Source organism: Hippocampus zosterae, chromosome 13 (genome assembly GCF_025434085.1).
Source record: "Hippocampus zosterae strain Florida chromosome 13, ASM2543408v3, whole genome shotgun sequence".
NCBI lineage: Eukaryota > Metazoa > Chordata > Actinopteri > Syngnathiformes > Syngnathidae > Hippocampus > Hippocampus zosterae.
Genome location: NC_067463.1, coordinates 8633658 through 8661366, shown reverse-complemented (window position 1 = coordinate 8661366; position 27709 = coordinate 8633658). Strand labels below are relative to the sequence as shown.

The following is a 27709-nucleotide window of genomic DNA, read 5'->3' as shown; positions in this document are numbered from 1 at the left end:
GGGGCCATTCAGAGTGTAGGCGTCATTTGCCCATTCCAGGTGGGTGACCGCGTTGTCCTACCATGCAATTGTGTTACGGTGTTGTCCACAAAAGTTACAATAACTTCTCATTCAGCCTTTTAGTGAAATAGTGAACTGAGCCAAACAATTAGGTGTGTGGGAATAGCGTGAAAACAAACATGTCAAACAGATGACTTCCTGTCAGGGACCAACATCCCTTCAAAATCCGCATGCAACACACACGCACACTCACAGCCGCAACAGAGGCAGTCTTCCTCATTGTACTCACATGCACCTCGCTCATATGCTTCCTGTTTGTGAGTTCAGTGTACTTGGTGAAGCAGCTAGCAGCCAGTCGGGCGCGCGTTCGTCTGTCACTCAGGCCACTGGATGGAACTGAGCTGGAGACCCTTCCCGACTCGGAGGATTTGGCACTCTTCTGAGACACTCGCACGCGATGGATGCCGGACACTAGATTGCAGGTAAGATGCTGGAACAAAGGAATGGGGTGTTTTATTTCCATTGGCACCAGCCTGTGTGTACTATGGACAGTTTATTTTCAACTTGGAACATTTTCATTCTGGTTTAGAATGCTCCCTGTAGGCGTGAAATTAGATACACCTGCGCAATCTAATAAGCTTCAATGCTAAATGCTAAATAACTCTATTCGGCGAGCACACGGTAGAACACAAACCTCTATCAAGGCAAAACAACCCCTTTCTTGGTTAACTACCTTCCTATATATGCAGTTGTGTGCGAAGCACACTTAATGTCTGGGGTGAAAAGCTAGTTTTGATGCCCTTTTTAAAATGATATTTATGTATTAATGTTTTCCTTGATGTGTTTGTTATTATTTTGTCAATTTAGGTGTTGGATCAAATTTCTTTCTGATGATCTCTTAAGCATTCCTGGAAACAAACAAAAAACACTGAACACAAAAATCCATATATTTACCGAAAGGGGTTGGGTCTGTTGCCCCCGACTTGCATGCACCTGTGTAGATAGATGTCTGTTGTTTGGTAACTTGGAAGCATGAATGATTAACTTTAAGACCAAAAAGGCAAACATGTGTACACATGGATACACCATGGATTGGTCGCCGGCCAATCACAGGGCACATATTGAAAAACAGTTATTCGCCATCGCATCTGTTCTTCTGTGGACAATTTAGAATCTTCAAGAAACGTAACAGCCGTGTTTTGGGAATGTGTGAGGTTACCTGTCGAAAAACAGTTTTAGAAACAATGAATATCTGACCACACAAGGTAGAGCAACACATGTAGGCAGATATTTTAACACTACTCATGGGTATATATTCTTTATCTTCTTCAAAAATGCTAAACTAACTTTTTTAATTTTTTTCTTTCATTGAGCCACTTAGTAGGAGGAGTATCATCTATACATAAGAACTCCTCTCAGTGCACTGGTCATGTTGTGGTTCACACAGAGACAAATACCCCGTTACAGTTTGTTGACAGTTTGACCTTGAAAAGGATGAATCGGTTAAAAAGTTTCCATTGTTGCCCCAGGGAGATATTGTTTCCAAATTAGCAGGGTTTTTTTTTTGGAGCCACTTAAATAGGAGGAGTACTATTGGTCTTTCTTTGGGTCTGCATGACTGCGCTGTATTAGAATGCCTCCCTGTGGTCAATACAATTGGTTTTATTGATTACTGACTTTCATAACATGAGTCGACAGTAGGACTGACATCCTGCAAAGAAATATGACTTCATCAATTGATCATTCTATACATAAGAACTCCTCTCGGTGTTCGAATGACAGTCATCCTGCAGTGAGGATCACTGCTCAGTCAGCAGCCCTTTAAAGGCTTTGGTGGCGGGCGCATGCGCACGGCGGTGGTTGCCCCATGACGACAGACTCTTCCCGTCCGACCGCAGGAAGGGAATCATCAATTTTTCGTAGAAATTGCTCCATCTTCTACACAAGTTGTTGAGACATACATCAGTGGCTGATAGTAGTAGAGGACAACGTTTGTGCAATGGGCACACGTGTGGATAAACGTTGAAGACATTTCGATTTTTGCTTGATATTCATATTTCAAATGAGGTCAAAGTAAGACAAGGAATGTGAGGAAGGATATTAGGCTAAATGTGAAGAGACTCACCTCACATACACATCGTTTGGGGTGAATTCATTGTTTTGTGGTTTTTATTCATTAACCCTTTCATGCACTAATAATAATGATGACCTGATCAACTGTCCACTATAGTAACCACTGTCCCCGAAAGGGTGAATAGGAGCATTATGTGGATTGGTCATGTTGTGGTTCACACAGAGACAAATACAGTAATCCCTCGTTTATCGCGGTTAATGGGGACCAAAAGCACTCGCGATAAACGGAAATCCGCGAAGTAGCCACCAATTAACATATACATTAAAAAAAATGCCCCACGTGGGCCTTTGCGCTTGAGCAGAGGCAGTAACACAAGCGTGCATGCACACACACACACACACACACACACACACACACACATACGCGCGCAGGCACGTACACAGTAGCAGCATCGTAAACACCACGTAGAAACTGATAAAAGATCAAAAAGTAACCCACGAGATATACAGTATATTTTTTTAATGAATGTTTGAATGAATGAATGTTTGAAAGAATCCGCAATGCACCAAAGCCGCAATAAACGAACCGCGAAATAGCGAGGGATCACTGTACCCTGCTACAGTTTGATAAGATAAGATAAGATAAGATATCCTTTATTCGTCCCACACTGGGGAAATTTACAGCCTCCAGCAGCAAGAATGTATGTAGAAAGAAGAAAGAAGAAAGAGAAAAAAAACAACAAACATCTTTCAATTAAATGCAATATGAACACAGTTGCTGACAGTTTGACATTGAAAGGGATAAATCGGTTAAAAAGTTTCCATTGTCGCCCCAGAGAGATACTGTTCACTGGACTCCATTCATCATACATGTAACTTAAAGTCTTTCAATCACAGGGAACTTCTCCCTGAGCCACAAGAGACCCTCCTCCCATGCATCAGTTCCAATGAATGGAATGCAGAAAATGAATGGCTATCAGACCCAATCAATCAATGTGACGTATGGATGAAGGGTGGGGGCACATGTACTGTACTTCCACAATCCCATTCACAAATCCAGAGTGTGGCTGTTCTTCCCTCCCTCTCCTCCTTTAGTCTGTGGGAGTAAACCTGAGAGTCAGATCACACCACAACAATAGGGAGGCACCTGCTTCCTCGCCTTAACATGGGAAGTGGCGCTTCCCATCAGGAAACAGTTGGTAATGGGATCGTCAGATGTAAGGAGATGGAGGAGGAAGCCCTTGGGGGCAGGGGGGCGGCATGAGAAAGATAACCAGGTGAAGGTGCCATCCAGGTGGGTGTGATACAATGAGAGGGTAAAAATGAGTTCAACACCCTGGGCTGCTCTCCACTGACCACCCCCACGTTTTGCACTCATACTGGGTCTTATACTGCCCTTTACTACAATATGAGTAGGCCTAATATTTATTTGTTGTTGTTGCTTTGGAGTGATTTGCAGGACAAACGTAGTATCTCAATAATGTTACAATTTTGAGGGAGTTGGTTTTTGTGAAGGAAACAAAAATGTGCAGAATGTGCCCTTGCACTTAATGTCGGCTTCACAGTGCAGAGGTACCGGGTTCAATTTTAGCTCCGGCCTTCCCGTATGGAGTTTGCATGTTCTCCCCGTGCTTGCATGTGTTTTCTTCGGGTCCTCCGGTTTCCTCCCACACTCCAAAAACATGCATGGCAGGTTGATTGGACACTCTAAATTGTCCCTAGGTGTGAGTGTGAGTGCAAATGGTTGTTTGTTTCTGTGTGCCCTGCGATTGGCTGGCAACCGATTCAGGGTGTCCCCCGCCTACTGCCCGTAGACAGCTGGGATAGGCTCCAGCACCCCCCGTGGCCCTAGTGAGGATAAAGCGGTTCGGAAAATGAATGAATAAATGAAAAAATATTTGGTCTATATTTAAATTTTTGTCATACATCTGGTTAGGAAGTGTGCAGTCCTATGTGGCACTCCAGTAGCACTGATAACAAAATGTGGCCCCTCAAGCATTTAAGTTTAAGTAAGCATTTAATGTAGACTGACCAGCAATCTAAATGAGAGTTAATGCTACTAATCTGCACAAAGAATATAAAATATTCATTCATTCATTCATCTTCCGAGCCGCTTGATCCTCACTAGGGTCGCAGGGGGTGCTGGAGCCTATCCCAGCTGTCTTCGGGCAGTAGGCGGGGACACCCTGAATCGGTTGCCAGCCAATCGCAGGGCACACAGAAACGAACGACCATTCGCACTCACACTCACACCTAGGGACAATTTAGAGTGCTCAATCAGCCTGCCACGCATGTTTTTGGAATGTGGGAGGAAACCGGAGCACCCGGAGAAAACCCACGCAGGCCCGGGGAGAACATGCAAACTCCACACAGGGAGGCCGGAGCTGGAATCGAACCCGGTGCCTCTGCACTGTGAAGCCGACGTGCTAACCACTGGACTAACGGGCTGCCGAATATAAAATAATAATTTCATATAAAAGTGAAATAATATATTATTGTAGTGAGTATTAACCCAAACCTTTCGTGTCACATGTTAGTAAACAATAAATGTGGCGGAGAAGTCATTGTTTATCATACCATCCACAGTCAGGCGTTTCCCAAAATAAAATACAAATAAAAACTAAGATGAAGAAGTGCAATAAAAAAAATGAATACATGGATGGATTAGTCAATACAATTACAATCTGAGATATTTCATACACGTTTTGCACAATATATAATTTCCACGAGCGCAATCCCTGTTTTGTGGCTTTGTTAGCAAATGTACATGTATCATACGTATCATTTGTTTAAGAAAAATAATAAAATGTGGAAGTGACCCTGTTGACACCGATGGACAACATCCTCTTATGAAATGCTCTCAGTCATCGCACAGTTGCAACATTCTACAAAGAATAAAACAAGTGTGATGACATTTTGGAGGGTGTATGGAAGTTTTTAGGCTTAGTTTCAGTGGGTTGGTTGGGACAAAGCAACATTTTTATTTGTTCTTCCACATGTCATGTCATTTGTCATTTTTCCCCAGTCAGAAACTAGCAAGTGTGTGTTATGTGGGGAAAAAAATATATGTAGCCAGGACAATAAGGATTTATTTATTTATAGGGGAATGACAATTCCCAGATTTGGAAGCGTAAAATTCCGATCACAATCAACTGTCCGATTAATTTTTTTAAAAATGGAGTGAATGACAACACATCTTTTTTGTCCCCTTTAACGCTGAACTTTTAGTAGTTGTATTTGTTTAACTTTCAAACAGAGAGGAAAATCTGAGGCATTTTTTTGGGAGGTGGTGTTTGAATGTCACTTTGTCTCTTGTTCAAATGTGTTAAAAAATTAAAAATTTTAAATCCAGCTGAGTAAAGTCATTCATTTTAACAATATAATGTGAAATAATAAAAAAGGTCCAGGCTTCAAGATGACATAATTGAAATGTAATTGGAAAGAATACTTTGTAATTGTATTACACTATAATTAATATAATTATAAATCATCAATAATTATTCATCAAGTATAATAATATACTTGATAATTTTTGCAACTGTGTGTGTGTTTCTTTAGACTAGACTGTAATTTAAATTTAATCAAAATGGCTGACACTTGGATTTTGTGACTTTTTTCATAAAAATTAGTACGTCAGGAACACGTTATTTTTTTTTTCTTCTATGTTGCATTGGGGATTTGTTTTGTTTACACTCAAGGGAGATTCGAAAACCAGATGTAAACCTCAATATAGTCGCTCACTCTGTGAACTGTTGGCTGACCTCATTCTGAAACCAATCTGTTGGAGATCTCTTGAAATACGTTCAAGTAGAGCATCTTACATGTTGGAGGTTTCACTTCATTTAAAGTAAATGTGCCAAGTTTGTGCCCACTACCTGTCTTTTTAAAATGGAGAAAAAAAGGCAGTCATTTTCTTGTGTTGCAACCTCAGAAGTACCCAGCTGTTCATCGGTTCTAAAATGGAACATCTTAGAAAAGCAATATCCTCTTTGCTACAAAGGAAGTACTTGGTGCTTCTCAATTTCGATTAGACTGAATGTACATATGGTACATGTATTGTATTTCGGTGGAAAATCCAAAAGTGCACATTTTATACTATCACGACTACTACCACGTCCCAGTGGCCCTTGTACATCCAATCCTCTAGACTTGGGCCCCCTGTCTCCTTACCTTAAGTCAACAGTCTCAAACTTGGGTCTTAAACTGGACAGTGATTTTAAACTTGACCGGCAAATTGGTGTCATTGTTAAATCCAGCTTCTTTCATCTTAGACAACTGGCTAAAGTAAAACCTCTCCTTTCTCATCAACACCTTGAGACAGTAATTCATGCCTCCGTCACATCCCGGCTCGATTATTGCAATGCACTTTACTTTAGACAAGGCATGTCCAGCTCTGGGCCTGGAGAGGGCCACTGTCCTGCCTGTTTTCCATCTCTCCTGGATGAAACTGATTCAGATGATCAGCTCATCAGCCAGCTCTGAGGCAGCATTAGAAGAATCCTGATGATTTGAATCGGGTGTGTTGCTCATGGGAGAGCTGGAAAACAGGCAGGACAGCGGCCCTTGAGGACGGACTTTGGACACCCCTACCTTAGACTCTAAAATATTGAGTCTAAAGTAAAGTGAACAGGTTCAATGTCAGGCTCCCACAGAGTTTGCTGATGATCTGATCATTTGAATCAGGTGTGTTGCAACAAGGAGACTTGGAAAACATGCGGGACAGCGGCCCTCCAGGATCTGAGTTTGACACCCCTGCTTTAGAGTCAGCCGATCCTCCATTAAGTGTCTCCAGCTGGTCCAGAATGCTGCAGCCTTGTGCTCAAAGGCTCCAAGATTACAAACTAATAAACACGCCTTGATGAAATTGACCGGCTGTAGACTGAAAATGACTCCATAGTGCTCCAGGCTAACTATTAACCAATCCTGGCTCAGCTTCAGAAAACAGGTGACGGAAACAGGTTGACGGAAAGTGGCAAAATGCCCCCCCCCCCCCCCCCCGGAGATGGCACCTTGCTTAACTCATATTAAACAAACACAATATTAATCAGAATGCTGCGTTTAGAAAAATGGGGGTGCATAGAACATCGCCGTGATGATTTTTTTTTTTTGTTGACTTCCCCATTAAGTTTGTTTTGTCAAACTATCTCTGACACTGCTGAACCAAAGTGCATGGGTTTTTAATTAATTTATTTATTTTTAGGAACTATAGCAACAAAACAGCAGCAGACGCACTACCGTGTGATTCAAAAAGAAAACATCCCCTTTTTCTGTCTTTAACAGGCAATCCAATTGTTTGCTGCGTGTCATGTGAGGAAGTGGCACGTCTTCCACAGAAGAGATGAATGGCTCGGTAGAGTATGTTGATCATATCGCCTAATCACGGTCATCCTTGTGAACAGAACGTGAGGCAACATGCAGTACACCTCTTGCACGGAGGACAGGATCCAGCATGCTCTGGACCGATGTCTGGATGGGCTGAGACACAGTCCCACAGCCACGCACCGCTGGGATGGTAAGACCTCACTCATCACCACATCTTCAAATGAGAATCACGTTGCAATATTGGGGTGTGTGTTCCTGTATGTGTGTTGAAAAGTTAAATTATAAGAAAATCTGGGTCCTTTTTAGGGGCCCGTAGCTTAGCAGCATTGGAAAAGGACACGCAGTTCATAGTTTGATCTACACAATGGACTCAAAGTTTAGGATGCTACCAAATTTTGTAGAAGGGCATACCCACAACTAAAAAAAAAAAAGGTGATTTTAAAATGCATTTCATAATTTATAGACTTGAAATGACATTCATGAATCAGCTCCTTAAAATGTTGAAATGGAACATTTAAAATAGGGTAGCATTTTAAAATATATGTTTGGTTATTTTATTCACCTAAAAATTCAAATGCAAAACATAAACATGTTACTTTTGGTATTCTTAATGGTGTAATTTCATGTGCTGCTCAAGAATAAGAAAATGATGATGATGATAATTACACGGCTTAACAATTTGATGCAAGTAAACTTGCCAAAATAAAACCATTTTGTTTTTTCACTGATTCGGAATCTACCCTGATTTTTTTTCTTCAGCACGTCAAATTTGTATATTAATAATAATAATACATGAATTACAATAATGTATTTACAAAAATGTTAAGAGTTAGGTTCAGCAGCAGCTGGAGGTGGGTTGCATCACGTGTGCCATTTTCTTTTAACATGTAATACAAGTGTAAAAAGAAGTGAATCCCTGCAAGATATGTCGTTTGACAATCCCACGCCACTGTTTCGAACTTCCGCCTCACCGCCGCTGTTTAGACTCAGGATCAGAGGATTGGGCTGCAACGCAATTTCATTCCCTTATACATACAAGACTAGCATAACACTTTTTGGAAACGTCTGATTAAACTTAAAAATCTGATGGCGGATGTTAAGCTCCAGCAAAAGAGGACTGGATCGGATAAATTAAATATATTTTAACCCGACTAATTCATCTGGAAGACAATTTGCTTTTTTTTTTTTTTTACTGAACCAGCCAACCTTGGAATTATTTTGGAGATTTTTATATGAAATGCAATGCGCCACTTCTAAGACACATAAACAAAAAAAAAGACTTTTGTGCTTTGAATACAAACATGCAAATTCTTCTCGTTGCTCGTCCCTTTCTCTCTATCCTAAAAGAAGTTCAAATCCATCCATCCATCCTTTTTCCCCCTTGTGGTGAATGGAATCCACTTAGTTAGCCTGTCCGTAGGACCTTGGCTTTATTCAAAAATAGGTTTGTGGTGGTGTCTGTAACCGGCTGAAGCATTTCCTAACTAGAAAAAATAGTTTGCGAGCTCCGATTAAATCCATAAAAATGAGGAATGCTCATGATACGTTTTAAGTGACTGTCGATCACTGTAAGTGGCGTATTGCTCTGCGCAGATAGGCAACAAGCAAGAATAGTATTTACTCACTTGTTAGGGGTTCTGGGATTCAATTTAGTGCAGGGGTGTCCAAACTTTTTGCCAAGGGGGCCAGATTTTGTGTGGTAAAATGTCGGGGGGCCGACCTTGGCTGACATTCTGTACATTCAACAACAATATTGTTCAACACATTTTAGTAAGCCAGTCTGTTTCACATTTCCATATTTATTTTAATTTCAACAATCTTAAGAATTTCTTTTGGTTCATTTGAAACAGGTATATCACATGCAACTGCTTATTCACTTGACTTTTTCTTAAACAGAAGTCTCCTGAGTGCAAATTGATTGATTTGAAACATAAAATGTATCACCATGACTTTTCAATAGTCACAAAACCTTTGACTCGAACAACAGGGAAATGAACAAGCAATACACATATCCACAACTGCAAGGATCATTTGAAATATGACATATCAGTCAATATAAACACGGAGTGATGTCTTGTTAACTCGTGAGTGATGCCCTCTAGTGTCTAAATGCTATTACTCATTTAGTGAATGCTATTACTCATTTAGCCACTAGAGGGAAGCAGTACTCTATGAAACATCACTCACCAGTCTACGAGACCTCAGTCAATGCAACACGTGTTCCATTGCGCCCAACCTGCGGGCCGGACGGCACAGATTTTATGACAGGGCCCGAGGGCCGGATGAAATTCGACCGCGGGCCGGATTTGGCCCCCGGGCCGGACTTCGGACATGCCTGAATTTAGTGTATGGGTTGTAAGCGTGACAGCATTATCGCTTGAGCTTGAAATGTGTCAGTGGGCGTTGGAGGAAGTTGTGTGGCTTGACGTCTGGGAGGAAGTGGCGGCACTGACAAGAAATTTGTGCGTGGGCGTGGGCGTGTGTGTGTGTGTGTGTGTGTGTGTGTGCGTGTGTGTGTGTGCGTGTGTGTGCGTGTGTGTGTGTGTGTGAGAGAGAGTGAGCGAGTGTCAAATATGATGCGTGTCAACTGGGCTTTCAAGGTCACCTGAATTTTTCTAGTAATAGTCGCATCTAGTATGTCACCGAGCTCAAATTCTTCAGTTGTGACTACCAGCTCTTCTGCTTACCCCGATAATCCGCTGACTGCATCCATTTTTTTTTCTTGTTGATGTGTGCAGATAACAGATAACATCATTTTATCTTTTACGTAACCAGCAAGGAATAACTGCAGTGTTTTGATTTGATGTTTTTTTTTCTTCTTCACTGCACCAGACTATAAAAGTCTGTCTTATAACATGATGCGGAACCATTGATTTTGTGTGAAAATCTGACCTATGCATTCAGCTAAAAGATTTATGTAATGATGCTGTAGCCACTTAAAAAAAGTAGAATAAATAAATGTAGTTTATTACTTTGATGCACCAATAATGAGAACCTGCAACCCGATAACATTAAAGGCGAAAGGGTTGAACTGTACGACAGTCAAATAAAAAGTTTAAGATGAAGAAGACAATATAATAAAATTGTGTTGTTGTTTTTTTAGGAATAAAGATTTTTAAAAAGTGAAAATTGGCACTTTTAGAATGCATTTAGAAACAAATCACTGAATTCTCCTTGTGGGGTATATTTAAGGATTACTTAATTTGGCACCTATTAAACAGTCCGTTACAATACAACGGATTTGAATTTGCACCAAATCCTAGTCTTATAAACATTCAGGAGTCACCAACCGTTTCTTGGGTCACTATTCATATTTTATCCGTAAACGCTAACATTTCATACGAGGCCGCTTCTGAAGAAACGGGTCTCCTCAACCACGCTTCGGATGCAAATGAATCTGGCTCCAATGAAGTTCGTCTTTTGTTCCAGTACTGATGTGCTCTGTGAGCCAGTCAATGAACCGCTGGAGCCTCGAGGAGCTGGTCAAGAGGGACCCCGACAACTTCATCATCCTCTTGCAGCAGATCCTGAGGAAGACCAAAGAGGTGAGGTCAAACGGAACACACACACACACACACACACACAAATAGGTGGATGAATCGTGAGCGTGCTGTATGTCATTGTGTCCAGGTACAGGAGAATTGTCAGTATGAGCTGGTGGCGCCGCTTGCCATCATGTTCACCTCTACACTTCTCCAGGTATAAATCCTCCACCACATCATCCCCCTTTTCATCCTTATGTACTGTTCATTGCACATTTAGACTTGAGATAGACCGATATGTTTTCGTGTTTTTTTTTTCAGGGCCGCTAGCGATGATTAGGTGTCAAGGAGGCCGAAAACTGATATTTTGAGCCGCTTTTCAGTAAAAGGAAAATACCGACTGCAAATCTTAACTCTCAGCGTATGTTGACTGAACAACGTTTCAGATGTTCCAATTATTATTATTATTTTAATCATTGAAAAATCTTTCATTTAAAATTGCAAGAAAAAGTTCAGGGTGCTTGTAGTCCAAATTTGACAATTACCGGTATACCAATTGTGTTTACATTTTTTCTGTTTTTAATCAATGCAATTTTTTTATGTCTTGAATTTTGTAATCATCCTTTTTATTTTTCACTTGTGAATGTGCATATGTGCCGGTTGAGTTCGGTGCCTGTGACAAGGTTAAGAACCACCACAACTTCTATCACACATCCCGCTATCTGTAAGCGTTACTATGTGAGTTCATTGCTGTGCAAGGTTGTGCGTCAGACTTTAACCCCTTCCAAGAAGAAAAAAAAATGGTATAAGAGATGTGCTGCATGGGGGGGGGGTCGCTCCGTCACAGATCTGTAAATGATGCATGACCGAAATCAATCTCATCGTTGTAACAAAGACTTTCGTTGTCTTGGTTCCCCTGGATAAGATACGCTTCCACCCCAAATGTTTTTTTCCTTCTTCTTTCCAGACACCCTACTGCCCTCCCGACATGGAGCTACTCGAGAGCGCCATGGAGGTGTTCAGTGCCTTCATCACGTGGCCCGAGCCGTACTACAGCGTCTGTCGAAACCTGCTCTCCACCCTCCATCTGGAGATCAAGGCTCCGGGTCTGTTCTGTGCTTTAAATGCTGCAGTCGTCAGCCGGTCTATTCCTGAGATGTTGTCAGCTGATGTTGCTTTCTCTTCCTCAAAAGGGATTTCCTTTCAGAGACTAGTGAGGGAAGAGCAGGACCTGAACACCAGCTGTCACTTCTCCAAGACCATGTACGTAAGACTTTATTGACGATGTTGTGTTGCCTCTGTCATTGACACATTTTTGAATGAATGACACCAATTTGGTGAAGAAAAACAGCAGGGAGAGAGATGCATGTCTGATCGTAAACGACCGTTGAATTCATTCTGTATTTTCTTTGACCTTTGATTGATGCACATTATGGATTATCAATGAAAAAAATGTAAGGACATTTTTAGGTCATATTTTGTTTATGTTTTGAATCAGACATTTAATTCTAATTTCTCTCTGACCAATCATATCTCTCCCTTGCACGTTATTTGCATGAGTATTCGCAGACTGAAATTGTTCTGTAGTTTGATGTTTATTTTAAATTTGAATTGGATATTCAATGATATTTTTTGTTATTTGTACTTAATGTTTTTCAAGTGCATATGATCAGTCACACTGTCTCACATTATTTACATCTTTCTCGAAATTTTCTTGTTTTTATTTATTTATTTTTTTGGTTGAGTATTATTTCATTTCTAATCAAACTGTTATTTGAACACTCATATCCCTCGCACAGTGTCATCCTTTCCCAACATGATTTTGTTAGTCTTCTGTTTGAGGTAGGTTTGTAAGTTAAATTCACTTAAACATTACTCTTTGACCAATGGCACTCTTCATTCGATTACATTGAGCTTTCTGCAAATGAACCTCCTCAAAGTTTTTTTTTTTTTTTTTAAAGAGGAAACCTTTCCCTGTTATTTGCAAAAAATGAAAAAAATAATCTCACCTATTCACACAATTCAGTACAAGTAAAAACGGCAAAATCTTTGTGCTGTTTGCCAAGTTTTTGGGGATCATGGTTTGTGGTACATTTATAATTATAAAATAAAACACTATAGAAAATATAATCACTTTTAGGTGGGTCAGTCGCTAGCCCCCCTCCCGGCGGTTCACGTGACAATACTCTCCTGCCCCTGGACTCAGTCATGTTCCCTATTCTCTATTTCCCTGTACTGTCTATTCACTGACGTTACCTTTCTTAACGGTTGCAGGACGGTGCTGCTGATGAACCCGAGCGAGTTGCCCGCTGACTTCATGTCTGTGGCCGAGCAGCTCAGTTGTGTTCAGCACTCGGAGAAAGACACCTACATCACTCTCATCAAACATGCCTTCCAGTCAACGCTTGGCACCAAGTATCCACTCTGCGGCATCCATTCCACCTTGCAAGTATGTTTCATACGGACAAATGGAAATAGACACTAAAGAAATTCAAGCAGATCCTCACTCTCTGCTTTGCTTCCTTGTGTGTATGCTGTTTATTAAGAATTTACAAGCAATGCAAACTCATTCAAAATGTTAGTCATACTTTGCATGTTCGCTGGGGTTACGTGAAATAAATTTGAAACCTCTTACAAAGATGGTCAATACCACCCTCTATCGACTGAAATTGACGTCAAAGTGCCTTCAGACTGGCATTGCGAATGTCACAGCTCACCTTTTTTTCTGGGCTAACGTAATGTTGGCCAAGGGCAGTTGTGACATCAACTTCAGTTGACAGCATTGGGCAGTATTGGCCAAAATGGCTGCCCAAAAACTGATCGCTTCTTCTACTTAATCTTATTTCTTAAATGCAGTATTATTTCGAGTGCTGTGTTTAGACTTGTGGGGGCACATAAAACATCCTCTTGCAAAGAAAAATGTACATTTAGATCCCATGTAATAGTAAATGTAACGTTAATAGAAAATGATCAATCCTAAACCAATAATCCTGCGAATACACATTCTTTATCTATTAAAAGAATTTGTTGGAGTGTTCTTTATGCGTCATTGTTTTCACCAAAGACGTAAATTATGCAATATTGATAATAACTTGTGCAGGCAAAACCAGCAGATGAATTGAGGGAGATATTCTCCACGGTCAGTGGAGTGTTAGAGACGGCTGCAGCCATGAGTGAACCCCTGGAGGGACGTGGTCATGTGATCCAGGAACTGGAAGGACTGAGGGAGAGGCTGAGCATTCCTGCATCCAATGGAAACAAGTCTGATGGTAAAACGACAACAATTCAAAAATAAATTGCCAATATTACTGTCTATTTTTTTATGTGGCTGTTATTTACGTTTTCCCCGCCAACAGGAATGCTACAGACATTCCCAATCCCAACAGCCAAGTGTCGCATGTTCCACTGGGAAAAAGACAACTTTGGTAAAGTGAATTTCTTTGAGAGCGGAAAATGTAGCCAAAAACTAGGCGGAGCTACAATGTTGTTGGATGTAAATTTTGTACATGGGTTTTTCCCTGACGGTTTTAAATTGTCCAGAGGTGTGAATGGTTGTTTGTCTACATGTGCCCTGCGATTGGCTAGCATCTGGTCCAGGCTGTACCTGTACCAAGACTCTTTTGATATTCACAGATGTCCTTAACACCCTTCTGGAGGACGAGCCACAAAGCTTGTCAACTCAGGAGCATCCTAAGGAGGACGAGGACGAGGTGGACATAGAGGACGACGAGGGCCATGACACCTTGTCCATCGTGTCGGAGTCTTACGCGTCCTCGTTCAACTCTGGAGCAGACAGTGACTTTTTCGAAGACTCAGACGACTCCATCAGCTCACCAAAGCCTGCCAAATCTTCGGCTCGGCTCAGCCAGCACTTGTACCGCCTCCTTCGGAAGCCCAAGAGGACGATAAACCGCGCCAAAAGTTTGGGACACACAGAATCCAAAGACTTGTCGGTGGTGCGGGAGATCCGTTCTAACTCGCTGCCCCACCACGTGCAACTACGCGGTCCCGAGCCCTCCTCATTCCAGGTTCCACCGAATGAGACCGTTCGGCAGGTTTGCTTCAGAAGGCGGCCCATCCTGAGTAGCGACGAGGACGAGAAAAGCACCACGCTGAGAGTGGTGGTGTTTGGCGCCGACCAGGTCGCCGGCAAGGTCGCGAGGGCCTACAGCAACCTGAGGCAAAAAGAGAGCGCTTGTCCTCGTCTCAGCCAGGCCTTCAAAATTCAGTTCTACTTTATGCCTGTGAAGAGAGACTCGGCAGTGGGACGAGCTTGTCTCAGCTCCCCCGGTTCTAAAGGAATTAATGTAAGTATAGCTACTCTCTTACACTGCTTGCAATGCATCACTGTATGGTTGGATCATTTCCCTGCTTTATCGCGGTTCAAATACTGACTTATCATGGAAATCTGTCACGCCCTTGCACGTGGAAAAGCAGAACCACCGTCACTCTTCATTTTTCAGCGGCTTGTGGAATGCTGGGAGAAGAGTATAAAATGCTTCCAACAAATATCGCTGTTATCTTCTACAGCTCACACCCAGACACTCACACGCAGATTGGCCATAGCTTGAGGCAACCAGCTCACCTACCCCCTTATAAAATCCAGCTTTATTTATATATTGACGCTCATTGCTCATTAACTCACTCACTCCCAAAGACGTTTTTGAACGTCTTTTCAGACTTGGTCCAGAATTGGCTGGTACTGAATGAGTTAAAATACAAATGACAATTTTTGCTTTTTGGGGGCAAAGTTGCAACAAATGGCATACTGACAGATTATGGATGTTCCCCCACCTAACAGGGGGTCCTTAATGGAGCAGAAGACAGCACAAATGACATTGCACATCTCCTTGGAATGCTGGATCCCTGGTACGAAAGAAACACTCTCAGCCTGCTGAAGTTTCCCACCAATATCATCTGTCAGGTACAAACCACTTCCTATTCCACTAACCTATTCCGGTGTCTTTCTATTTTATAATGATTGAGTCATGAAAAAAAAACGACTCTCTTGTCCTCCAGCAAACATCCAAGACCGAGTCAGAGTCGTACGACAGTTCATATGAACAGCGGCTCCCCATTCTAGCCGATCTTATTCTCTACTATTGTCGTTATGCTGCACGGCCTGCGCTGATCCAACTCTATCAAGCTGAGGTTTGACATGCACACACACGCACACGCATGCAGATTTAATAAACTGAAAGGAGCTCAGTACTGTACTATTCTCCTCAAAAATGCCACTGATTAGAACACATATGGACCAAATGCAAATGCCAAAGGAGCCTTAAACAATATTCAACGTGTTATTCATATTTTATTAGTATTGTTGTTCATTTACATTTTATTTATTTATTTATCATCCATACAGCACTTCATTTATTGCTTCAAGGGAAAGGCAGACCAAAAATGTTCTTTCCAGAAACATGTTCTCTTCGCCTCCACGAATCCAAACACTGCATTTTGATAAATACTTTCTGTCAACTAAAAATGACATCACAGTTGCTCAGGGCTCAGGTAATGACCAATCACAGCTCACCTGTTTTCTGACACTGAGACATGATTGGTTGTTACCTGAGACCTGAGCAACTGCAGTGTCATTTTTAGTCGATAGCTAGTGACAAAGTGGGCGACCCGTGAGATGGACAAAAACGGGTGCATTTTACTGCTTCACTCATATTCCACAAACGTATTATTGATCAGCATGCCATGTTGAGAGTAGTAGGGAGGCATAGAATTCATTATTGTGAAGAATATGTTCCACTTTAGTACATATTAACTGAGAATACCCTAAATTAAAACATTAGCATAAGAGAAAAATGAAACAACTTGAAGGTGTCTGCTCTGGCATCTGAACGACCATCTTCATTTTGTTGTTTGTATGTTGTGTTGTAGTTGACGTTAGCTAGTGGCGAGAGACGGAGGGAGGTGTTCGTCCATTCCCTCGAGTTGGGACACACTGCAGGCACTAGAGCCATCAAGGCTATGGGTGAGCAGACGACAATGACAGAGTCCATCGTTTCCATGCTGTGTAATACATGACTGGTTGTTTGTTCCCTTGTGCAAACGTGACTCCATTTACAATAGAGGAACATCAAACATATTAACAAGATATCATGATTTAGTTCAATTTTTCTACTTGTGTTTGTAACCACAGTTGCCGCTTCTGATTTCCTTGCAGAAGTAAAACTAGCTTGAGTTGATATGTTAAAACGGAATTTGTTTTTGGTTTGTTTCATGAGTCATCCTCATCAGATGGCAGTGAACTCAATTCAACTCGCGTCACAACAAGCAGCGCCTTGACGAAAAGCGAGCATTTCATTCAAAAAGAGGCTTTAAGCTGTTTAATGCCACTCTCACTTGAGGTTTGTTGTCAAACCAAACATAAAACAAAGAAAATTATTCCTGGTGTACTGTATTTGAAACAACCAGTTAGCTGTGCATCAGGAAAGTCCGCTTAAGTTAACAAACCATACAAAATGGCATCGACATGCTAGGATTAGCATTGATAGTGGTGCTTTTGGGAACAATGGATATTTGAACGCAAACAATGGAGTAAGACATGTGGACATATAATAAAACAATACTCAGGCATATTTTCTTTATCATCTACAAAAAATTGTTAACATGACATCATCTATGGAGTCTCTTGGTATTTGCAGTAGAAAAAGTACTATTGTGCATCATTTATGTCTGCTTGGGGTTAAACTGCGAAAGTGGACATAACAGAAGGAGCAGCACAATGAATTGGATTGAAGCAGGATGCACCAAGCGTTTCATTCTTTCCCTTCATTGTTTTTAATTTACTATTGCTGTCTGTTTTTATTTTAAGTACAGACTATGGTGCTATTTTTCTTCACTATAACACATTTGTGTTTTGTTTTTGGGGGGGGGGCGGTGGAACAGATTAATGGCATTTCCATTCATATCAATGGGGAAAGATGATCTGAGATACAAGTATTTGTAAACACAAATTCAACTCATAATAATGTACACTCCTTTGTAATTTCTATTTATGTCGTGTAGGCACCGCAAGCAAACGGTTTGGCATCGACGGTGACAGAGAAGCTGTGCCCCTTCAGCTGGACATCATGTATAATAGGGTAAGCCTCTCTTGTCTATCAACCCACCCATGATCTTAAAAACTTATCTGTGTCATCATTCATCATCACTAAATATGATTGGTTTACTCCAAAAGTTAATATATTGCTGTTTTTTTTTTTTGCTACTCAGGTGGTGATTAGTGGAAGGAGCCAGTGCAAAAGCGAATCAAAAATGTGCACTTCTGTCAACTTGACCAAAGCCTGCAAGAATCCTGAAGAGCTAGGTGGGTTCTGGTGAGAATTGGGTATACTTGAGACAGTTATTTGATCGTTTTAAAGACAACCATGGAAATTTAAACAAAAATTTCTAAATGCCTGAATTTGTTTTTATCACTGTCAGACTCACAGTTGGAGTGCCTACAGCTCAGCTTGACAGAGGTTTTAAAGAGACAGAATGGGAAAAACAAGAAGAGCTACAACATGGTGAGCTTAATTCATTAGTTAATTCATCACAGTGCATCTTATTTTATTCACTTTCAAACATTTGACACAATAACCAAAGCTTTTCCGAGTGACAGAGTATAGACAAACTCAAAAGTTGTCATGTTTAAAAGTTTTATTTTGTTGTATGCTAGATTGACCTCAAACGTGTGTGTTTACAGCACACAGAAAAAAGGGTCAATTTGGGATGAATGAAACTGAGGCCTTGTTAACTGGTGGGCAGCACGTTAAGATGTCCTTGAGTTTGTTCCAGTGTCTCAGTTCATGCAAAATATACTCATTGAATTAACAATGTATCCATTGTTTGTACCGAGAGATGTTTTGGCCTCTGAGGGGCGTATCGGTGGGCTGGGCTGAGAGGCGTGACATGTAAATGAAGAAGGGAGTGTTTTTCTGATATATCACTTGTAATTTGCATGCACGAAGGGAGTGTTTTTCTGATGTATCATTTGTAATTTGCATACACAATCAATAAAAAGCCGGGAGAGACTGCAGAGGTCAGGTGTCAGTTAAGAAGAAGTGAAGTTGGCTTCGTAGAAAACTGCGCCTCTTGCCGGCAGAAAAGACAATCTCTTCCTGAGTCTGTTGGTGTCAGAGATGTTCGCTCGGAGAGTTGAACATAGTCAAATTCTTGAAGAATAGACATGCCTGTGTTTTAGAGCAAAATTCAAAAATATTCCTTTTTCATCTCCTCTTACACAAGTGGATTAGTCCCGTTTTTTTATGGTGCATCCCTGAGCTGCAACCTATCCTAGCTAAATTTGGCGGGGGCACATGCACACCGATTTAATCGGCAGTCCATTCCAGAGGGCATATGAATAAGTTCCTGTCATTGAATTGCAAGGCTGTCTTGTCTTTTTTAATAGCACCTGAGCTTGACCGAGGTGAAGGTGGACAAAGTAGTGGTCAGCGGTGCTGCAGACACAACCTTTGCAGTATGCCTGGACCAGGATGAGAAGAAAGTACTACAGAGTGTCATCAGGTAAGACGTACACACCTGAACTGAAATATAGACATATTGAGGAAAAATCAGGTAAATCTGACTGAAAATGACAAAAATGTTTCTACTAGTCGCTAACATGTCTGTCTGCCCTGTCTGCTCTAAAGGTGCGAGGCCTCCGTGTGTTCCAAACCCAACGGCTCCTCAGACTGGAGGCAGCGGCACGCTGAGATGTCGGCCCAAATTCAGCCGCTGCACCCGACTTTCTGCTCCCTCCTTTGTCTGCCCATTGTCACTTTCAGCGGAGTACTACCCTGACCCTGATGAGCTCTGCTTTCAGAGGCTTGGAAGAAAAAAAAAAGTCAACATCAACACAAAATGAAATCTTAAGACTGAGTTCTGAATTTTCTTCTAAAGTAACAGCTCAGCAGAGATAAAGCTGGGAAATTAATTTATAAATTGGGTGTTCCATTAAGATAATGCCACATCGATATTTTGTATCACAGTATCTCCTGTCGGCTTGGGTGGCAGAATTTCTCCCAGCCGGTAGCGAGGAATTCATAAACTGTTTATCAAAATGAGCAACAGAGGGCAATGTTGTCACAAATTTGGGTTTTGGTTGAGCCAATCGTCCAGAAGTGGTGATACTGTACAGTTATTTTTTTTATTGTGTAAATATAAATTTGTCCTTTTTAACATTTTTAAAATCGTACTTTTAATGCGCATTTGAGTAATTTTGACACGTTTATTTGAATTTGCACTTTCCATGTGACAGAAAACGTATCTATATTAGGCTTGTTTCTTCCTGTTAGAGTAAAATGTCCAGCTCCTATTGTATTTATCTATCTATCTGTCGATAGATGTGTGTATGGTACTTTTAAGATGAGAACATGTTTTGTAACTATGTAAAAAAAAGTTTATCGATTCATTTTATGGATTGTTTTTTTTAATACGTATTGAATATTAAAATTCTAATCTTGAATTGTTCAACAGTCACCCTTTGACTTTGACAAGCCATCTCATTGGTGGCGGTGGTTTGTGATTTCTATCGGCCTCTCCATTGGTCGGCAGTTCTGATCGGCGTGGCAAAATTTCCACACTCCTGCTGAGGAAAATGTAGTCGCAAAGTCACATTTGGTGACCGTCGTCGTCTGCGCTACTGTCAGGGTAAGTTTTATTTAAAATTGGGTACATTTTTCATGTTTGGAGACATGTGTGTTTGTATGTGTATGTGTTAATTTTGGTCTTTCTACTCTGGAAAAGTTTGAATGAGTCAGAGTGGCAGGTGGTAAATCACTCACTCCATGCGCGGTCGGCTTGAGTGTGTCATGAGTGTAACACAAGTCAAGTATTTTTATAGTACTGCTACTTGAAACCACGTCTCCGTTTTTAAACAGGTTTTATGCAAAGAATATCCGTCATGAGTTGTATTATTTCAAAGATTTCTATGTGTGACTGTGATCTTTTTATTGAGTTTTAATGGTCATTAACTTAATATTATGACGTTGCTGAGTATTTTAGAGCGGCCTAAACTGGGGATAAAGGGAAAAAAAATACGAACAAAAAGTCATGATGCTACTGTGGCATATCAAAAACATTAATGAACCTTAACACGATGTTTTTTGGGGGGGGCTTCAGAAATGGGTGTCTAAACTACGGCCCTGGACCATTTGTGGCCCACCATCAATTTTTCAGTGACTCGCAGCATGTACAAAAATCTGACACGGCCCACAGAGCTCGTTCAATAAAAAAGGGTACAACGCATTAATAATCCTTTTTGATTCTTAATGTGGAGATGGAATTCAGCTGCTGTTCAGTGCAGGAATGGATCTAGTCGAGTGGGATACGGGGCCATAGGACAATCCAAAATGTTAAGAAACCCTGAACAATTTGCCTTATCACCTTTGACAGAAAGCTGTTGTGGAACATTTTTTTGATTAACCAGTCAATATTGCTTGCATTTTTACAGCCTGTGACATATTATAGACATGGCCCACAATGCTGTACATGTATTTACAGTTGCATTTTTTTTAAATGTGTTTGCTAGAGGAGAGGTAGCCTAAAAAGTATAGGTGTCGAAAAAGTTGGGGTTTATAAATCCCCTGAAAACAACTAAAGTACTACTAACATTAATACAGTGATGTCTTGATATAGTTTTTCGATAAACAAGCCATTGTTTGGCTGATTTATTATTTTTTTCTTTGACGTTCAAACGAAAGCAGCAGAAATCCAAAACCTACTTATCACCTTTGTCAGAATTCTGCTGCGTCGCAGTTTTAAAAAAAGCACACTCATATAGAAAAACAATGTATAACTGTACATTTGGTTTTAGTGTATCAATTGATTCAAGTTTGAGTGGGTTCATTCAACTCCCATTTTGTGATGGTATGAATATGAGTGTGAAATCTGTCGCTCTTTGTGCACCTTCGATTGAATGGGGACCAGCCCACGGTGGTGTCAGCCTTTCACTGGATGCCAGGTGCGATAGGCTCCAGCTCATATAAATGCATTCCAGAGAGGAGCAAAATCTCCAATGTTGGTCGTGGGGGGTGAAAAAGGATTTGAAAGTCCTGCATCCGCAACCCGATATTATACAGGAAGACCCAAGCGATGCTTGTTTGTACATTTCCCTTCTGAGATAATAAAGGCGTTTTGATAAGAGTGCCAGATGTGATTGAGACCCCACACCCTCTGTGCTCTGTTGTGTCTCTTAAAATCTAAAACCACAGCAGTATTTCCTCTTGCTTCCTCGTTTTATTGTCCAGCTTCCTGTTGGCTATAAGGGGCATGGTGTTGTTTATTTGCCAACGATCCTTCACTGAAACCCTTGGCTAAATAAAGACTCTCGCTGTTAGAAGCTGTCTTTCAAATCTGGATACAAATCTGACCATTGATTTCCCTTACTGACCAAAGGCAGAAAGGGAAACCATATGAAGAGTGCCGTCAACGGTACCTGTAACTCACACGGACAAGGTGTTAAGATGTGAACCTCAGATTTCTGCTCAAGCGAAGGTTAATTGGTCACGCTTGGAGAGTAAGGGGTACAAAATTGTACCCATGTGGCACAGCATTAGGCCGCACTGGCACTACTATGACTATTTGCTTATTTGACAGGACCAAGACAAATGGTGTGAAGGCGCAACTCTGTTTGAATAACATCCTGATTGTGACCTTTCTAAAAAGAGTCCTCAGTCTTGGATGCGCATCCATCCATCCATCCATCCATCTTCTACCGCTTATGGTCACGTGGGCACCACCTTTAGCAGGGAAGCCCAGACTTCCCTCTCCCTAGCCACTATTTTACCCGTCAATTACCCGTCCATACATTCGTCCCTCCCTCCCCATCCATTCATGTCGAACATTAAATGTTAACCGTAACTCTCAGCATCTTGGTTTACAGCCTTTTTATTTACTTATCATACAAACTGTTTTTATGTATTTTGTGTGAGTCGGCGCCATCTGTGACCTTTTGTCTTGAACAAGCATCGTACCAATAAACCGTACTTAGTTTCTTATCCACAAATTTGTACCTCAGGCCCGAGCTGTACTTTATCACGAGTAACCATGGCAACTCTATCACTTTTCTGATTTGCCTTACGCAAGAACTGAGCAGAAAATCATACCAAAAGTTTATTATGCTCAATTACCAGCAGCATAAGCGTCACTGTGCCTGCACAGCCACCCTCCGCTGACGCACATCGAAAATTACACAGATAACCTCTAACAAACATGGTGGACATGCATGTGCCTCAAAATAAATTTGCCACAGCAAGTAAATATTTTTGCTGCAAAGAGCTCTGGTTTTGCCACAAAATCTTGATTTTGCCACAAAAGGTTGTGAAGATAAAAGCATCATTTAGCTGTAAATCATTTTGCTGCTGCTGCTGCAAAAAAAGTTGTTTTGGGGTTTGTTTGTTTTTTGGGTTGTTTGTTTTTCCAGAAAACAAAAATATTATAAAAGGTTGCAGTAATTTGTGTCAATAATTTACCACTAAAAATACCACACAAAACATAAAATCGTCTGTTTAAAAAAAACAACATTTTTTTCCCACCAAATCTAATTTTGACAGTACAGTGCAGGTTTTGATGTACAGTAAGAGGAACCTTTCCAAGGCAATCCTCGGTTGGGGATTTCCACTCAAGCAAATGCGCTCTTTTGCTCTGCGAGCGCACTTCCACGCATTGCTGTCAGTTCCTTCCTGTTTTCCGAGGCCTCTTAAGCGCGCCAGAAAGGAAATGAGCGCTCCTGTTTTGCGGTGGGCCCCGCATTGTTCCCGGTCCTATTCGACAGTCGCCACACGTACGGCGACGGTCAGCGGCGTCGGGCAAGCGCCATTACAGACGGACCGGGAACTGAATCACTAAAATGTAAATAGTCCGGTAACAGAAGAAAATGAGCGGGGGCACAAACTTGTAGTCGACTCAATATTAGGAGAACTCAAGTATTTGAGTTCTCCTAATATTGATATTTACGCCAAATAATTGTAGCATTTGTCAATAACAGAAATTGATATGAACCGATTGGCATTCCCCTGGTGATGTTGCGTGTTGGCCTGTTGCTAGGCAGAGTTCATATACATTTTTTAAATGGTCACAAGCCTGGAATGTTTGAATGAGAAACGAGGGATTGATTATCTGCGCCCCTTCAATGATAATTTCATTTTTACCGTCTTTATACTGTGTGAAGATATTACTTCTGTGTTGTTAGTTATTTTGCATGTAAAAAAGAAAGAATGTCATGATTTCATCGAATTATTTCTCCTAGCCACAGTCGGGGCAGTGTCTATATGCCACATGGAGACTTAAAGCTTAATGGGGTCACCATTAAAGTTGGACCCTGAATGTGTTGTTTCTATTCATCCGTCTGTTATCTGAACCACAGTCATTTACAATTGGCAAAAATATGAACAAATTGGAAGAAGAAACATTTCTTAATGGATTTTGGTTATACTTTAAGGTTGTGACAGGGAACCCCCAAATATTTAGGGTAACGCCTAGGCAAATTGCTATCGTAGGTTATTTTCTTGGTTTCTTTTATTTCCATCAACATGAAATTAAAATCAAACAGTTCAAAACATATCGACAACTTGTAGCTGATTGAAAAGCTACATTCTCTCCAATTCAATCGAAAAATGACATTGCTGGTATTTTTACCTGGACAGGCTAATTAGACATTCGAATCAGACCCAAACATCTAAATCCATCCATCCATTTTCTGATCTGCTTACCCTTGTTAAACCGAATAATAACTCCACTTGTATGATGGTTGTAGAACTCTTTATTTTTGCGACCGTCCACCTTCACCCACAGAAGGAACAACTTCCACATTACCCAAAACCCGTGCTATATACCCCCTTCCTCAAGGCAACACTGCCCTCTAGCATTCTAATATTGTAAATGTTATCACAAAAAATAAAACAACAATCCTCACAAGGGGGGTAGGAGGGAGCGGGAGATCGATAGGCGGATCGGTGCAGCGTCTGCTGTGATGCGGACGTCGTATCGGTCTGTCGTGGTGAAGAAGGAGCTGAGCCAAAAGGCGAAGCTCTCAATTTACCGGTCGATCTACGTCCCAACCCTCACCTATGGTCACGAGCTATGGGTCATGACCGAAAGAACGAGATCCCGGATACAAGCGGCTGAAATGAGTTTTCTCCGCAGGGTGTCCGGGCTCTCCCTTAGAGATAAGGTGAGAAGCTCAGTCATCCAGGAGGGGCTCAGAGTCGAGCCGCTTCTCCTCCACATCGAGAGGAGCCAGATGAGGTGGCTTGGGCATCTGATTCGGATGCCTCCTGAGCGCCTCCCCGGTGAGGTGTTCAGGTCATGTCCCACCGGGAGGAGACCGCGAGGAAGACCCAGGACACGCTGGAGAGACTATGCCACCCAGCTTGCCTGGGAACGACTCGGGATCCCCCGGGGAGAGCTGGAAGAAGTAGCTAGGGAGAGAGAAGTCTGGGCTTCCCTGCTAAAGCTGTTGCCCCCACGACCCGGCCCCGGATAAGCGGTAGATGATGGATGGATGGAATCCTCACAAGGGTCGCGGGGGTTGCTGGAGCCTATGCCAGCCGTCTTCGGGCAGTAGGCGGGGGACACCCTGAACTAGTTGCCAGCCAATCGCAGGTTACACAGAGACATCTAAATCCAAAAGCATCTTACCCAAAAAAACAAAAAGAACCCAAGACTTAATAACGATCCATATTTTTCGTTCTTGAGCGGTGTTTGTAAATGGCCAACACTTTTACTTTCTGTCCAGTAATAAACGATTCCAGGATTTCACTCCACAAAGAGATCTGCAGCTGCTTTTCAACATGGTGCAAAATCTGAGTTGTTTAATATTTCCTTGTAGCCTTTGCCATCTTGCTTTAGTTATTTAGCACGGTATTAGCTCATTTGGTGGAGCTTACCATCTTCTGTGAAAATCTATTTATAGATATTTTTCCTCCTTCTCCTCATCCCACTCGTCATCTCCCCACTCATTCAGACAGAGGAAGTGTTGTATTTGCGTCAGCTTCGGCGCCGCGCATGCCGTTGAGTTTTCTCGTTGTGTTAGTGGTTTGACTGCAGCCGTGCGCACACACGCCTCCTTCACATGCCTGTAATTTACAGACTGGAAGCCTGTGTGAAAATGTGCACCGGAAGGCGTGTTTTTACAGCCGTATGTTTTGCTTACGTATTTATTGCATTCAAAGAATATGGAAAAAAATATTTAGGACACCGTGAAAATAAATACATTCAGTAGGAGAACAAAATTGTCTCATGACTGACTACTCACTTTAAAAATGTTATTCTGTGATTCATGTTACGCCACCCTGGTCCAATATTGACTTTAATCTTGTTGAAGTTAAGCTTTATTACCATGATTTTACATCTTTAGTCTCATAATTGCAAATGTATTATTTGTAGATTAAGTTTACGAACCTCTTAAAACGACTTTATGATCACAAGAGTTGGACTTATTAATGTTAAAACAACACCGCCTTTCATAGAATTTTCATCTGCATATTATGATTTATTTCTTCACATTTTTTTCACGGACTGTGCGAACTTTATTCTTGTTAAATTTCAACTTTATCTGAATAAGAATAGGACTTCACTTTTCTGAAGTTACATTTTTTTCTAGCGATTTCGCAACTCTATTCTTGTAAAATTCGGCCATTATTCATTTCGTTGTTTTACTCTGACTTCGGTTATTTTTTTATTTTTTGTAAAACTGACTTTTTATAAAAAACCCAACTTTGTTCATGTCGAATTGCGAATTTGTTATCGAAATCACAGCTTTTTTTATGTATTCAAAAACAAATTAGGATTTCTTCTTGCATTTTGACAAAACTTGCAATGCCGACATCAGGTGTATTGCAGGAAGTCGTGAACAGAAAGCGCGCTGCGAGGCTGAACACGCGTCACAATGGGAGACTTTGAATGCAGGCGGAAGCTTGTGGTCAGCGCTGAGGTGCTGAGGCAGCGTTGGCAATTCACCGCTGCTTTTCTTCCTGGGATCAAGGCTAAATCTAGCACACTAAACCCCTGCGACGCTCATACCATGGCCGTGAACTGACAAGACCTGTGGGCATTGGCACTGGAAAGTGTGTTATGAGTAGTGCCCGATTACTGGAAATACTGTCGGACCTTTCCTGAAACCTGACGAGGGGGAGGCAGTTTGATCACTGTTTCACAGATGGTTTTTGTGGAAGTCCCCAAGCGCAGGGTGGGCAACGCAGGAGTGCAGGATATACTCAAACATATATTTCTTTGAAGATAGGCACAACAAAATCAAAATAGAAAGAAACACACGGAACAGACGCACTATGATAAGGAAACGGGCGATGTGACGCGACGTGGCCTGACACAGACCGGAAAAAAAAAGGAAGAAATAAAACATGAGACAACAAGTCACGCCTGCACACCACACAAGTGATGGAGGGAGCTGATTGTCTAACACAAGGAATGGGCGTGAAAAAAGGACACGGGAAAATTAGACAAAATATGAACTAAAACTACATCTTATAAAGTAAGCACACAAAAAATAATAATCACAATTTGGGTAGTAGACACAAAGTGGTTGGAGTTGACAATACCAACATGACAAACTCCTCCACATGTGTGTATGTGAACTCTGATGACCTCAACACATCTCTCTCTACCGCCCCCTCCACTCCACCCCCCAGCTCTGTCATACACAAGTTGACTCGAACCATTTTCTCATGCTGAGGGAGTGTGTGGACCTGCAGGGCCGCGTGACATCGGCGTGGTAAGTGCGTAATTTTTACCTCTCCTGTCCGCACATACGTCCTTTCTCATGCCACCCGCACTTCATCTATGCCTTTTCCCATCCAAATTCCTGACATAGCTCGAAA

General features: G+C 41.5%; 1 protein-coding gene across 1 annotated transcript; it reads left to right on the top strand.

Moving 5' to 3' along the window:
- Window positions 1–268: 268 nt before the first annotated feature.
- Window positions 269–20345, top strand: pik3r5 (phosphoinositide-3-kinase, regulatory subunit 5). The gene is made up of 18 exons (XM_052084077.1): window positions 269–482; window positions 7473–7585; window positions 10825–10940; window positions 11026–11094; window positions 11845–11983; window positions 12071–12140; window positions 13152–13326; window positions 13978–14146; window positions 14234–14302; window positions 14511–15184; window positions 15679–15801; window positions 15897–16028; window positions 16767–16860; window positions 17898–17974; window positions 18105–18198; window positions 18315–18397; window positions 19282–19397; window positions 19523–20345. The coding sequence occupies exons 2-18, from the start codon at window positions 7486–7488 to the stop codon at window positions 19671–19673; spliced, it is 2451 nt and encodes an 816-aa protein (XP_051940037.1). The 5' UTR covers window positions 269–482; window positions 7473–7485; the 3' UTR covers window positions 19674–20345.
- Window positions 20346–27709: the final 7364 nt, after the last annotated feature.

Coding starts and splice junctions, on each gene's coding strand:
- pik3r5 (XM_052084077.1), top strand. CDS start 7,486: ATGCAGTACACCTCTTGCACGGAGGACAGGATCCAGCATGCTCTGGAC. Junction 10,941..11,025: donor TCCTGAGGAAGACCAAAGAG/GTGAGGTCAAAC, acceptor CATTGTGTCCAG/GTACAGGAGAATTGTCAGTA. Junction 12,141..13,151: donor TGTCACTTCTCCAAGACCAT/GTACGTAAGACT, acceptor TAACGGTTGCAG/GACGGTGCTGCTGATGAACC.